This window comes from Octodon degus, unplaced genomic scaffold (genome assembly GCF_000260255.1).
Source record: "Octodon degus isolate 3935 unplaced genomic scaffold, OctDeg1.0 scaffold00067, whole genome shotgun sequence".
NCBI classification, from domain to species: Eukaryota; Metazoa; Chordata; class Mammalia; order Rodentia; family Octodontidae; genus Octodon; species Octodon degus.
Genome location: NW_004524643.1, coordinates 5,816,771 through 5,830,821, shown reverse-complemented (window position 1 = coordinate 5,830,821; position 14,051 = coordinate 5,816,771). Strand labels below are relative to the sequence as shown.

The 14,051-nt window shown below is 50.1% G+C and overlaps 1 protein-coding gene across 7 annotated transcripts in view; it reads right to left on the bottom strand.

The window, feature by feature from the left end:
* Positions 1–14,051, bottom strand: part of Tead1 (TEA domain transcription factor 1) — a 165,355-nt gene that overhangs the window by 36,002 nt on the left and 115,302 nt on the right. For all 7 annotated transcript variants that reach the window (XM_004634883.2, XM_004634885.2, XM_023719380.1 and 4 more), the window contains one exon: positions 2,312–2,485. In XM_004634883.2, the coding sequence (XP_004634940.1) occupies positions 2,312–2,485 (174 nt within the window). The remainder of the gene's footprint in view (positions 1–2,311; positions 2,486–14,051) is intronic.

The window sequence follows — 14,051 nt, the reverse complement described above, 5'->3', positions numbered from 1 at the left end:
TTACACTATAGCAGTTTTCTTGTTCTTATTATGAATATAATGAATCTAGATCTTTTTAAATTTTATTTTCTTTAAAATAAAAACTAAAAAAAATTATCTCCAAATGTGAGCTCATTTTATGTTAATACATAACTTTTTAGGAAAGTAAGCATGCCTGTATTTAAAAAAAAAAAAAAAGTGAAGAAGGCTATACAGTTTTACCTTTTGCAACAGTCTGTTCAGACAACTGCTTTTTCTTTAATCAAAATGCAAATCTGAAACCTCATCAATGAACTTTTTGTATTTAAATTCTACTGGCTGCTGCCATAATACCAAACCAGGGTTTTTAACTGCTACTGTGTATCTCATTAGAAAAGTCTTTTATTGAGAAACTGTCAAGTTCACTGAGATGGAATTTCCCCAAATTCTAATTTTTCTTTATGAGCTCAAATTTTATCTTCGGCAGCAAATACTGTCGGTTGTTCCCCATGACATGTCCAGCCTACTGAGTTTATATGTAGAACCTCTGTTGAAATGGGTTTAAGATGTCACAAAATCCACAACGTGTGTGCCTTGAGGGGGTGGAGCCACTGCGCCGATTCTGACTGAGGCCTCAGCGGCTGTGCTCCCTGCTTTTGACCATCAGCGTGGACACCAGCAGAATAAACTGCGCTGCAGCACTATAACAGAACAGGTTCAAGCCCGGTGATCCTGCAGGAGCACACGGGCCACGTTTAAGCTGCCGCACTGACATGTAACAACTGATCCCCCATCACCAGCAGGCAGCCATCTATCTAGGGAAAAAGTGATTACTGCTTTTTCAGGTTTTCCTTGTGTTACCAAGTCCAAAAAACATTATTATAAAGAAAAGGCTAACTCCACCCAACTGTCAACGTGGACCCATAAAATGAAATCTAGTTACCATGGAAGGTCAAACTAAACAAACTTTATATGCAAATTTCCCCCTATGGAATTTATCAAATGAACTTCGTAATGCTAATTCCCCCATAATCTTGTACTTTCTGGGCTCTTAAGGAAGAGCCTTTGCTTAATGTCAGAGATACAGAGAGTCTAAAGTTGACAAGGCCGGGCTGGGGCCAGAGTGTGCAGGGTGCTAAGCAGCCAGGACACAGCGGAGGCATTAAAGCCAGAGAGGGCTGACTGCAAGTCGCAGGTCCGCGACCTACCAGCAGACTGCTTCTTGTCATCTCCTGTCCCTTGTCAACTCCGAACCTGTCTTCTTACTTGGATATGCAGCAACTTCCCCACTTGCAGGGAGGACTAGATGAAACGCAGGTGAAGTGCACTGCTCCTAGCACACAGCAGGCGTTCAGTCCCCAGTGAGTAAGGCCCCTGTGGGCAGTCGGAGTCCAGCCAGGGGTGCAATGCACACCCAAATAATTACGACCCAGCTGGGGACTGATTAACTACGCACTACAATGGGACTAAAAGAAAAATCAATGGTCTGCTTAACTGAGGGTGGCAAGAGGAAAAGGAAAGAGACAAGTGTGTAGTAACACGTGCAGGGTGGGGCACAGGACGGACAGGTGGGGCAAAAGGGCCGGACAATGTCTGCAACTGGGTCGTTTAGCCCTTTTCATGCCATGCTAAGGGGCACAAACATGTAAAGCTTATATCTGTGGAAAGACTGAGAAACTACAAGCTCTCAGTGCTAGAAGGCTATCGGATCTCCCCGCCTCCCCTCTAAACCCCACAGCTAGGCCTTCTCAGACTCTCACCCCTGGTGCAAACCTGACTAGTCGAGGAGGGACAGCAAGGCTTTCCTTTGAGGCCTCAGTGTGCCAGCAAAGTCCTAAAGCAAGGGAACTCTACCTAGGTTCTCCTCAAGCATGAAGGAAGTCTTTACTGGGCAAAGGCGTTCTGGGCAAAGGTTCTAGAGAGAACCAGAACCCCTGGGATGACTCTCTCTGATACTCAGAAAATCTTGAGGCACAAAATGAACTTGCTCTTCACACTGACTTTAGGTCTTCCACTTCAGCAACATTTAGAGACTGTTTTGCTTCATGGGAGTGAGAAGAACAAAAAAGGTCACAGTGGCCCATGTTTTCCACAGTAACTGCAGCCACCAGAGCCCTGACCAGGCTGCCGGGCACTCTTGCCCTCAGCGAGGCAGAAACTGCAAGTGCCACAGGACGTGGCCTGCAGATGCACAGGGTCAGGATGTGGACAGCCCCCGGCAAGTGCACACGGGAACGCCAGACGCTGCCTGGTGAGTGGACCCACCGTGGCCGCTGCCAACGTGAGCGGCACGCACACACAGGATGTGCGCTTTAGGCACAAACCCCAGGAATCATGGCAGTGTTGTACTCACCCAGAATTTTACGAGGAAGAAGGCATTTTGAGGGCCCTTTCCAAACAGTTCCTTTAAGCCACCTTTCTTTTCGGGAAATTTGTCATAAATCTGACGTATGTCCACTGATTCGAGCAACGGGTCACTGTAAGAATGGTTGGCATGCCCAATGTGCACGAAGAGGTGTTTGTTGTACTGTAAGAAACCAGCAGAAACATTCCCATTACAAACCCTGCGAGCAACCTGGGTGCATCGTCTTGAACTGGGTAAGGGCGGCAGTGTTCAAATTCTGGAATTAGGCCTCCGGCGCCTAGTGCTTGCACCTTCAGCAAGATGAATATGTTAAGCAAAGCCATTAGAGCTTAGGGTTAAAACAAACATTGGATTTTACTGGCAAGGTCATGTATTTCTCCCACAAGCCCTCAAAGGCTTTCTTTGAAGACACAGCAATACACAATTACATAAATGCAAGAAACAATTTTATGACCCAGTTTCACCTAACTGAAAATGACAGTGACATTCTTTCATGGCCATCATCTGCAGCTAACCCAATGTGCAGTTAGTTTCTGTCATCACCCAGAGTGCCTGTCACACCCTACTTCCCCAAGCAGCGATGCGGACGTGATCGTGAGCAATGGCACCCCCGCTTCTCCTAGCCAGAGTAAGCACTCGGCCTGTGCGTCACCAGTTCCCTTAGGAGCCCATCTAAGACTTCTGCCTAAGAGCTATTCAGCATGTGATTGTCGACAAGCACAGTCAATCCACAGGTCTACACATGCCAGCATAAAAGGACACAAGTCATTCATTAATAAAAATACAGGGAACAGAAAAAAATAATATAAAAATAAAAATACAAAAGCAAAAAATATCCTTGAAACTCTGGTATCGTTTAATGACACTTTCATCCGTTGCTTTGGCGTATGATAACTGGACCACCAAGGAACATTTCCAGGCCCCAGTTCTCAACCCAGGGTCCTTCCCAACCCCCAAGCACTTACGTCACCAAGGCCTGGATCCCGTCCAGACAGAACCAGAAGCCCTGGGATGGGGGAGGCCTAAATAACCTTTCAAGCTCCCTGGGAGAATGCCAGCATGCAGCTGTCCACTGTGACGCCACTGCTCCAGCCCCTCCAGGCCCACAGCAACAGCAGCCAGCAGGATCCAGTGGAGCCAGGGCGCAGGGCTCCGAGGCCCTGCAGGACTGAGAGCTGCCCTCTCTCCCTTCTCCAGCCAGCAGTGCCCACACCCATTCCAAGTCATACTGGCAGCTCACCGATGGCTGCTCTTCAGAGTACCAATGCGAAAGAAGCCTCAAATACTGGCTTCGTCCGTGAGAAGCACTGACACTGGCCAGGAAGGCTGTGGGGTAAGGACTCAGCCCCTGCCCTGGGCAGCACAGGATTTTGTGCCCACTGCCAACAGCAATGTCAGTGGGTAAGTGCCCCCTAGAGTCTCAAAGTGGAGATGACATCTATCTCGGGGTTGTGAGGGGTTTAAATGAGACACTGCATATAAGGGTAACACCAAGGCTCCCAGATCTAATAAAGAGGTGAGCATGCAGTAAATGCTAGCTGTTTTATAACCGCCTCCCCAATCTCTGAGGTTCACAGTGAATATCAGCATATTAAGAGCACTGACCAGGGCAGGGAGTACAGCCTTCTGGTACAGCACATGTGTCATACAAATAATGGTCTGAAGCTCAATCCCCAGCACTTTAAAAAGAGAAAGGAAAATAAATAATAAATAAACAAGCCCCAAAAGTCCACTGATATAAAGAAGCCTTTTCAGCTTTGTATAACCCACAGTTTACCAAACTCAACTGATCACAAAACCCTGTAAGTACATTCTGAAAAGGCCTAGATTAAATGTAGGCCACGCACAGTAAAGCAGGAGACTGGGCATCACACTGGAGGCCAGTGTCCCACATATGGCAGTGTCACCTGGCTGGCACCTCTGGGGAAGGCCAGGTCCTATCCTAGGCAACGTCAGCATGGTCTGTACCAAGGCTTCCAAGACGGAAGGTTCCAGGTGAGATGCAAAGGGGGAACCTGTCCATCCCTGAAACAGACAGGCTCAGGGCAGGGACTAGACACCTGGCATCTTTCAGGAAATAGTGACAATCTTTTCTTTTCTAATGTATTTGGTACAGGGTTTCACTACCCAGCTCAGACTTGTAGTGACTGTCCTGTTTTCAGCCTCCCCAGTGCTGGGATTACAGGCCTGTGCCACCACACCTTGGTGGCCTGCTCAGAGCACCCAGGGGCAGGGCCTACGTAGCACGTGGTGTGGGGAATTGAAACCTGGTCCCTGCACTTGCCTGGCAGGCACTTAGTCTACTGAGCTATCTCACCAGCACTCTCAGAAAGTGACAATCTGTGAGCCACAATGAAAGAAGAGAGGGTGCCCACACGGAAAGACACCAAGAGACATGGAGTCCAAGCCTCCATGCTGGGGACCCAGGGGTGCTGTTAGAGCATGACCCTGGCCTCATCACACATGTTCTTCCACGTCGGATCATCTTTTCAGTCATCAACAAAGGCCCATGAAAGGTATGACAAAGCTATGGTTCAGGGGCTACTAGTCTTACTAGTGGGGCCAAAGGAGAAACTAAAACAGGAGAAGCCGCTGGTGGTGGTGGTGGTGGTGGTGGGGTGTTCAATCCACTCAGAGACGAAAAGATGAACATGGAGATGCCTCCTGGACAGTCGAGGGCAAACAGGCTTTCTTTAACCAGATACCTGGCTGTCAACATGTCTATCTATTCACCTTTCACTAGCAACATTTGCTTGTGCAAGCTGCCAGCCCGACCCACTTCGGCACCAGTCCTGCGGCCTCCTGCGGGTGGTGAGGCCACAGCAAGAACGGAGCCCTCAGGACACCAGCGAGCTGAATATCCAGGTGTCCAGGTGAGCTCCAGCAAGGCCTGAGCAGGGTGGAGGAGAGCCACGGTGAAACTTGATCTTGTTGCTCTAGCCACTGAAGTGCCCCTGTCCCTTACTGTGGCAGCCTGGGGACTACAGTTCTGCAGTTCTCCATGTCCCAAGGTCAGAAAGGTCAATGAGGGCAAATTCTAGCCCTGGAGCCCACGAAGGTGTAGCTGAAAGGCACGGTGCTAAAACAGTGCATGCAAACCGGAGCCAGACCCGAAGCTGGAGTCTCAGTCCTCTCAGGTATAATGGGAACACATGCCTGCGCAAGAGAACTGCTGTGAGGATTAAAGACAAAACACAGAGAAGGTGCCCAGCACAGGCCCCGGTGGACAGGGGGCACTGAATTAAGCTGTAGCTACTAAAATTAGAAAACAAAAAATAAACACAAATAAGCCAAGAGGTGGAAGCAAGTCGTGAAGCCACAGGACTGTTCAGATCCTTGACTGCATACCCCTGGTAACCAGCTGCTGGGGCGGGAGCCTCTTGCCTGAGCTGAGGGAAAGGCAAGCACCTGTGTCTGTTGGGTGCTGGGCAGGGGGTGGGGAGGAGAAAGAGGGAGACACAGACAGACAGACAGACAGACAGACAGACAGTCAGACAGTCAGACAGACACAGATCTTAGAATGCCACAGTGGATTTTTCAAAACTTATTTTACAAATGAGGAAATAAAAGCTTAGAAATGAGCTGAATAGGGCTAGAGAGATAGCTCTGTAGCAGAAGTGTCTGCCTGGGAAGTGCAAGGTCCTGAGTGTGATCCCCAGAAGGAAGGAAGGAAGGAAGGAAGGAAGGAAGGAAGGAAGGAAGGAAGGAAAAAAGGAAAAGGAAAAGCAGGGAGCAAGCAAGCTAGCTAGCTGAGATGACTGAGGTCACATAGCCAGCCAGAGTTGTGCAGTAAAGAATAAAACGTAGATCAGGTACTGATGCCCCGTACGGAACGCACTCCCCGTGTGCTACAAACAAGGACTCATATATTAAAATTAAAACAATAAAATGTGGGTTTGCCAAGGCCGGGGTCCTTCACATGTTGCAGACATCAACCAAACCATCTCCCAGGAGAAGCTGCTGAAGCCTTTCCAACTCTGATTAACTTTTTGTGAAAGTTGATTTCAGGAAAAAAAAAAAAAAAAAATTAAAAAGATAGATAGTTTCCAAAATCCTATGAAGGTAAATTAGAATTCAGGACAATCAAAATGATTCACAGATGCACCCAACAAGTCCCAGGTGACTTTGAGCCCCTTACCTCTGTGCCCGAGTGACGGGAACAGATGGAGCAGCCAACTCTGCCACAGGAAGCCAGGCCCTGCCTTTCCGAGCTGGTGAGGTGAAACCAGACCCTAACCCTGGCCTCTGAGAGGCTCCATTCCTGCCAAGAGGTGAGTCTGCTTCTAAGAATACAAAAGACTTCAGAAGGTGTCCTGGAGACCACAGCGTGTGACAAACAGACCTCAGTTCTCCCCTGAATTCAACCCGCATAGGCCGGAAACGCTGTGGTGCCCACACCCAAAAGGCTGAGAAGAACAAATCTACTTCATGTCTGGGGTTCAAGTATTAATGAAATTAAAACCTAAAATCCCCTCGGTGAAGCTGTAACTTGTGTGTGTGTGTGTGTGTGTGTGTGTGTGTGTGTGCGCGCGCGCACGCACGCAGGGTCTCACTATGCAACCTGGACTTGTAGTGATGTGTTTGCAGCCTAGCCAGCGCTAGGACTGTCACCACTTCTTGGCCCGCCCATTCTCCTTTAAGTGAAGAAGTCCAGAGTGGGGCACTGGCCTTCTTCCTTCCCACACAAATCCCACGTTCTCACTGACAATGGCACTTTCCACAAACTACAGGTAGCACACAAGACCAAAAAAGCCAATTCTATTCCAGTGGGTAGAAAAACATTCTCAAAGGAAAACAATTATCTGGACAGAAAACAGGGAAAATGCCAACGAGTCGCATAAAGTCAAAGGCCAAGACTTAGCTTCTGTGATCTCAAAGCAGAGGGTAACTCTGCCTTCCACACTAAACAAGTCTCACAGGCACCTGGATGAGGCACCCCTACCCCCCAACACATCAAGGGCATCAACCGAAACAGGACTCATACTGCATGCTTCCCTGAAGGATTTTAGCACCAGGAACTCCATCTGCTTTATGCCAGGCACAGGAAACGCATGAGCGAGGGCTATAAGATGCTTGTCTTCATTGGCTCTACGAAGTGACTAAACAGAACTAGCTCTTTACTCCTATTCTAGCCAGAACCAAGTTGCCCAGATGAACGTGTTCTCGCATATTCCTACAGAGAAGATGGGGGTGTTAAAGATAGCCAGCTACCCCTCCTGCACGTCATAGAATGTACGTCAGCATTCACCGCCACCTTTGTAAGAATGACCTCATTTTCGAACATTATACATAGAGTATTATTCATTAACAGTGCAGAATCCATCCAGCAAATGTGAAAAAGGATTCACACACTTAAGGTCAAAAAACTCACAAAGACCACTAAGTCAGTTACCCATTATGGGTGAGCAGAATCCACGCTAAGGAAAGGCCAGAAAATTGACCTTTTCTCCTAATTTACTCAGGAAGCTACAGGGTATGTTCCTTAAAAAGTGAAAGCATAAATAAAAAAAGATGGGATCTGCATAGGAGAAATGTAACGGAATCAGCCAGGCTAGCCACTACCCCGGACGCAGCCAGTCCTAAGTCCAGAGGGGCCGAGGCTCAGGGCTCCCACAGGGATGTCACCAAGGGATTCCCACTTACGTGGCCACCCGCAGAGTCCTGTAGAAACTGCGGGGATGCACTTGTACAAGTATATATTTTAAAAAATTGAACAAGCAAATAAAGGAGAAAATGACACAGTCCAGAAAAATGTGCATGACAACTGTGCACGGCTTTGTAACGTAACTACCAAATGTCAATTAACCCAAAAGTTGTGGTACAGCTATGCTGGGGAGGGGGCAGGAACAGTGGGTAGGAAAAGCAGGGGCATGCCGACAGACAGGTAAGTCCTAGCCGTCCAGAGTCAGAAGTCAGGGTATCTGGCTAGAACTGATGGCTGGCATGCCACGTAAGTGTGTTAGTGACACACGTGCAGATACACGCAGGCAGAAATGGCTGCGGAGCTGTGCACAGCTGCCACAAAGCCTGGACTGGACAGTGGGCAGACACAGGGCATCAGCCTGCTTTTCTCTAAGGGTCATATGGCTCCACTTGGCTGATACACAATGCAGGAGGATTACTTTATTAACTTAAATAAACAGTGAAAAACTAACTTGGAACATCATGGGGATTTTGAGGAAGGGAAAAAACTATAAAAGGAAACAAAAATATGACTTCAGGATGTTTACTCTAGGTTGGCCACAAGTTCCCCGGACTGCAAAGGAGCTTGGGTCGGATTGCAAAGCCTTCTGGGCTCAAGTACTCAGGAGTGCTGCACAGCAGCGGGGGCCTGGTGCCCAGAGGCTCACCGGGAAACCAGACACCACGTCAGCAAAATCCCACGTCGCGCAAAGGGCCCTGTGGCTTGGAGCAACTGACATCACAGAACAGGTTTCTACTGTGACCTGCAGAAATGCACAAGCTCTGTTCCTGCAGCCATAATCCCTCCAGATAGTCTTCAGAGTGGTCGCAAATGGTGATACGGATGGCTGAGACTCTAAAATCTCACCCAAGTGTACCCACGGGGTTACTTAGATTTGGGTGGGGGGGGGTGGGTAGCTTCTTGCTCCTCGGAGCTGTTGTACAGACAGGCGTGAGGAGGGGACCTGGACGATCTGTGCCCCTTGGGATTTGGGTCTAACCCCAAGCACTGGGGTCACTGAATCAATCACTGCATCAGGCAATTTCAGCCTCCCTGCGGCAGTCCCCACAGCCACACTGCAGGGGACCAGAGCCCCTACCTTGCTGGAGACTGCTGGCAAAACAGGGGACACAGCACCTGGCACTCAGCTCCCCACTATGATCAGTCCGCATTAATTGTGCTGCTTCTTAGGGTGAGATCCCTTAAAATAAGCGCAGTCCTTTAGACAGATACAAAATGGAAATGCTGAAATGTAAAGCAGCGGAGAAACGTTTCAGACACGTGAGGGGTGACTCCTACGGACCTGCTTTACTGAACTGCAAGACAGCTGAGGTGGGAGCTGTGTCTGCCCCTGCATTTCTCTCGGGAATGCAAGGCCTTTGCCAGATCCCTCGCCCTGAGCCGCTCCTGGGAAGCAAACAAGGTCTGCCCCTTGAAGTGGGGCGGGGCAGCTGCCCATCATGAGGATGAGAGAAGTAAAACAGCTCAACTTCCAAAAGTTGAACTGGGCCTTTATTTTCTTTCTTTTTCCCTATTTTTAAAAGCAGTGACATGAATGTCCATTTTGTATCTGTGTATTCAAAGTGGTTGGGATAGATATATAGTTGCATTCTCTTAATGAATAGAATGATTTTTTCTAATGGTGTTTGTAAGTAGGATCACAAGTCTGCATCTTGTACAGCAATTAACCACTGAGAAGAATGTATGCAGTGTATTATTTGTTGAAACTGTACTTTCGATTTGATTTGAAACTGTCTCATTGCTATATGTTTATCAATAAAACTTTGAAAAGAAAAAAAAAAAGCCGTGACAATCTGTTCTATTCTAGAGACCTCTGATGAAGTGGCCTCTTTTTGGGGAAACACAAAGCTATAAATAAATCTGTGCCGATCAAAAGCCACAAAGCTGCATTTCACAACCTGACCTGAAGATGGCGATCTTCTCCTAAACTTGTCCCAAAAATTCCAAGTATTTAAAGCACGCAGCAAAACCTTGAAAAATGACTGCTGTCAAATAATACCAAAATAAAAATTATAATCCATTTAGGAATTTAAAGAAACCAAGACAAATAACTCATGTCAAGGGATGCTAATGTACAAGTTGGAACTGAACAAGGACAAATCTCCCACATTTGCCTCCTGTCATGTTTCTGCCTGGACTCTCGTGCAGACACCTCCAGGGCAGCTTGAGTTGCCTTTGAGGGCCCCCAGGCCCTGCAGGGACAGAGAATGACCTTGGAGCCAAGCCAAGAAAGTGGCAGAGTGGGCGGGGCTTGAGGGATCTCAGAAGGGGACCAGCACATTCAGCTCAGGGCTGGGGGCAACAGAGTGCTGCCTGAGCTCTCACCAGGGACAGCGTGCATCTGAGGGAAGCCAGTTGTCCCCAGCTCGTCCCAGCTCACTGGCCCTGCGTGGCTACCTGGCACTGCACGGCTCCTGGCCCTCCCCGGCTACCTGGCCCTGCGTGGCTACCAGGCCCTGTGTGGCTACCTGGCCCTGCATGGCCCTTTCCTGCCCAGAGTGCTTCCGGCATCTCGCACAAGGATGCATCCCCCCATCTCCACCACCATCACTGCACAGAGACAAACGACAGGTGACAGGTGGCCACTTTTTTGGGAGGGAAGGGCAGCTGGAATGGGCCACCGGCTGAGTGTGGACGGCCACTGGGAAGGTGGGCGGGGAGCTGACCTGCCAAGGAAAGCAAATGGAGCCTGGCGGGGCCTTTGTGCAATGTCCATAGTACCCGAGTTTCCAGACGTTTTCAACTGCTTCATCCCCAAAGGCTAAGGAAGAGGGTGACTTCCCCAAGCAGCTCGGAAACCGAGTGTGGCTGCTGCCACAGAAGGGTGTATGCGGGGCATGCTGAGCATCATGCAAGACTGCAGAGGGCAAGGGTCCCCACACAGCCACCGCTGCCTCCACCCTGGAAGACACTGCCTCTGTATCCCCCTGCAAGACCACAGAGAAAAACCCGGAGAGTGCCCAAGGCTGAGCACAGCCACCCTTGCAACGGGCTGCATCCTTCCTGAGGGAGGCCAGCAGGTCCAGTGTACTTTCTGACCAATAATTCTAAGCATGAGAAGGACATGTTAACGATACACATGTCATAATCCAGGTTCTGCTGTTTCTGAGCTGAGTGGCCTGGGGCAGGCTGCTAAGCCTTTCTTAGCTTTGGGCTTCTTCATCTGAACACAGGGATGGCTCCTGGTCTGATCATCAGTAGGGTGAAGTGTGAAGATCAGATGAAATGGAAGCATGGAAGCTACGGGCAGGCTCTTGGGAGCTGCCCTGGTGCAGGTGGTGCTGGAAGTCCACGTGCAAGCCCAGCACTGAAGGAGAGAAAGAGGCAGTGTTCAGGAATTAGAACTACCCAGCCAGCAGCTCCAGGCTCAGAGGCAGCAACGGCTGGAGTGACCCACTCTGACAGCTCAGGAGCTTGCCGGTGACATGTGCCACTCTCTAGTCTGCCCAGGACGCAGGCAAGGCCCTCCGGCATCGTGGACCCGGCCCTCGCCTCTTGCCTTAGCTCTCCATCCCATCTGCCCCACAGGAGCCACCAATCCCTGCCGCCCTCTGGAACAGGCCACATCGGTGCTGCATTTCCTGAGGTGTTCTGGTCACAGGTTCCAAACCAGGGCCAAGACCCGTATCCTGACACAGGAATTTCAATGGATCTGAAAATTAGGCCTCAGAAGAAACTATGAAGATATGAAAATTAAATCACCCTTGGCTCCCCTCTGCCCAAGTGCTTTATGGAAGAGAACAAGCTTATCTGCAGGATGTAGATGCAAAACTCCAGAGCAGGGCTGGCCAGGCGCCTGCTGCTCTGGAGGAGAGCACTTGGGCTCCCTGCGCTCTGAGCACCGCTGGCTCCCACACCCACATCCCAGAGGCTGCCTTGGTGCCTTAGAAATGAAGATAAGGAGCCAAATCTATTATTTTCCTCTGCTCAGAGGTGCTGCCCTCACCCACGCCAGGCCACTATCAGGCTTTCTCTCCTCCCTAGGAGCCCAAGTCCAGTGTCCCAGTATTCCTGTTTGTCCAAATATCCATGAAACAGACACCCCACCCTCCCACTTTACCAGGCAGCAAGGCCAGCCGTGCTTCCTCACACTGTGGGTAACACATGGGAAGGTACTTGTAAATTATAGGACCTTGCTCTGTGACGGTGCCTGCTGTCACTTCCCTAAAATGCCGCACGCTACTGGTTCTGGATTCAGATCAAGTTCCAAGAGCCAACCTGCTGTTTATTCACAGTGTGCCTGGTCTACAATCAATCACACTTTGAGAATGAGAAGCAATGTCGTTATCACCGAGGCAGGTCTAAGCAGTCCTGGTTCCTGCCCTGCTCTGTGACGCGTGTGCCAGCACACTCGGCTTTAGAGGCTGTCACCCTACTCGGCCCTCTCGTGTGCAGCCCGCTGGCCCTCAGCAGCTTCCCTCCGGGCTCCTGCACCTCTGAGCTGCTAAAGCCAACCTCTCTGTGAAGCACACAGGGACCAGCCTCTGTTTTAAAGGATGGTGGGGTGGAGAATACATATTATTCCTGCAATGGGAATCTCTGGAAAGATTCTGAAGAGAGCAGCAGTTACCTTCCTGGGGTGGTACAGGAGTTGGAAGGAAGGGAAATCTCCCTCCCACTCTTGTATACTTGCAGCCTTTTGACTACATAAATTTACTACTTACACAAAAAGAAATTATTTTAAAAAAACTGTGGCTCCCACCTGAATTGCAATAGAGTTCAAGTTACACGATGCGCACACTGTGCCAAGCCTGGTGTTCGTACACATCTCTGGCTCAGCTTCCCACTATAGTGCTGTAAGGCAGGTTCAAAGAACATGTGCTTGGGATGGGACCGCCACAGCCACGCTGCGTCCACGTCCAGACTGGCAGTTGAGACTGGGCTGCAGGGTCATCTGCCCACGGCCACACGGCGGGCACAACGCAAGCGTGGGCCCCTCTCTGCAGGGGCACACATGGTTCTGGAGCATAGTGCAAGCTTTAGGGCACGGCTGGGGGCACACATGGTTCTGGAGCATAGTGCAAGCTTTAGGGCACGGCTGGAGTCACACAGCTTCTTTCGCTCCTCAGCCCTGAGAAGAATCACAGAACTGCGGGATGGAAAAGGAGTCAGTGAGAAGGTCTGGCCCAGCGCTGCTCAGCACGAAGGACTTGCAGCACCCGCCTCTCTTATGAAGCACATTCTTGGGGGCAGCCGCCTTATTTCTGAATCTCTATAAGTGGAGAGATGTAGTGAAGGAAACACAGTGGAGCCACAGCTCGGCTCAGCCACTGTCGGGGTGGTCGTTCTTGGTCAAGTTACTTGGTGCTCTCGAGCCACTGTGCCTTTGCTTATAGACTGGACACAGTGACCACCTGCGTCCAAATGCTGGGCGGACAGTGCTCCTGAGCAGCCTGGCCAGGGCTGGGGCGATTCCACACAGGAATTTCTATGCTGAGCACAGGGAGGGGGGTAGGGTGCTTCTGTACTGGGTCATGAAAGTTTTGTTCTTCTGGAGTAAATGAACATTTCTGCAAAATCTAGAGGATGATCTCTTCCTCTCTGGTTGTGCCACCTCTACCTCAGTTAAAACCCATCCTGCTCTCCTGCCCTGCTCACAGCCCTGCTCATGCTGGCCTCTAGGCCCCAGCAGGTAGTAAACACACAGTGGACGCCTAGAAGTGTGAACAGACAGGGGCTGCGGGCAGGCCAGGGAGAAGGAAGGGCTGCAAAGCCAGGTTGCAGGACCACCGTGCCTCGGGGCTGCTGCCTGGGCCAGGAACCAGCCAGCCACTCTCCAGGCCTACACGGGATATGGCGTGCCACCTGCTAAGACGAGCGTCTGGGTGTATAAAGCAGCAGCTGCCCAGCTGGGCCTGCAGAATATCGAGCCCGATTCAGGGCAAGTTCTTTTTGGTAGCACACCCCAGGCTGGGGAATCTTGCCCTTAACACTTTAAGTCCTAGGAGATAGCTCAGTGGCATAAGCTCCTGCCTGACAAGTACAAGGTCCTGAGTTCAATCCCTGGAAGCGCAAAAAAAAAAA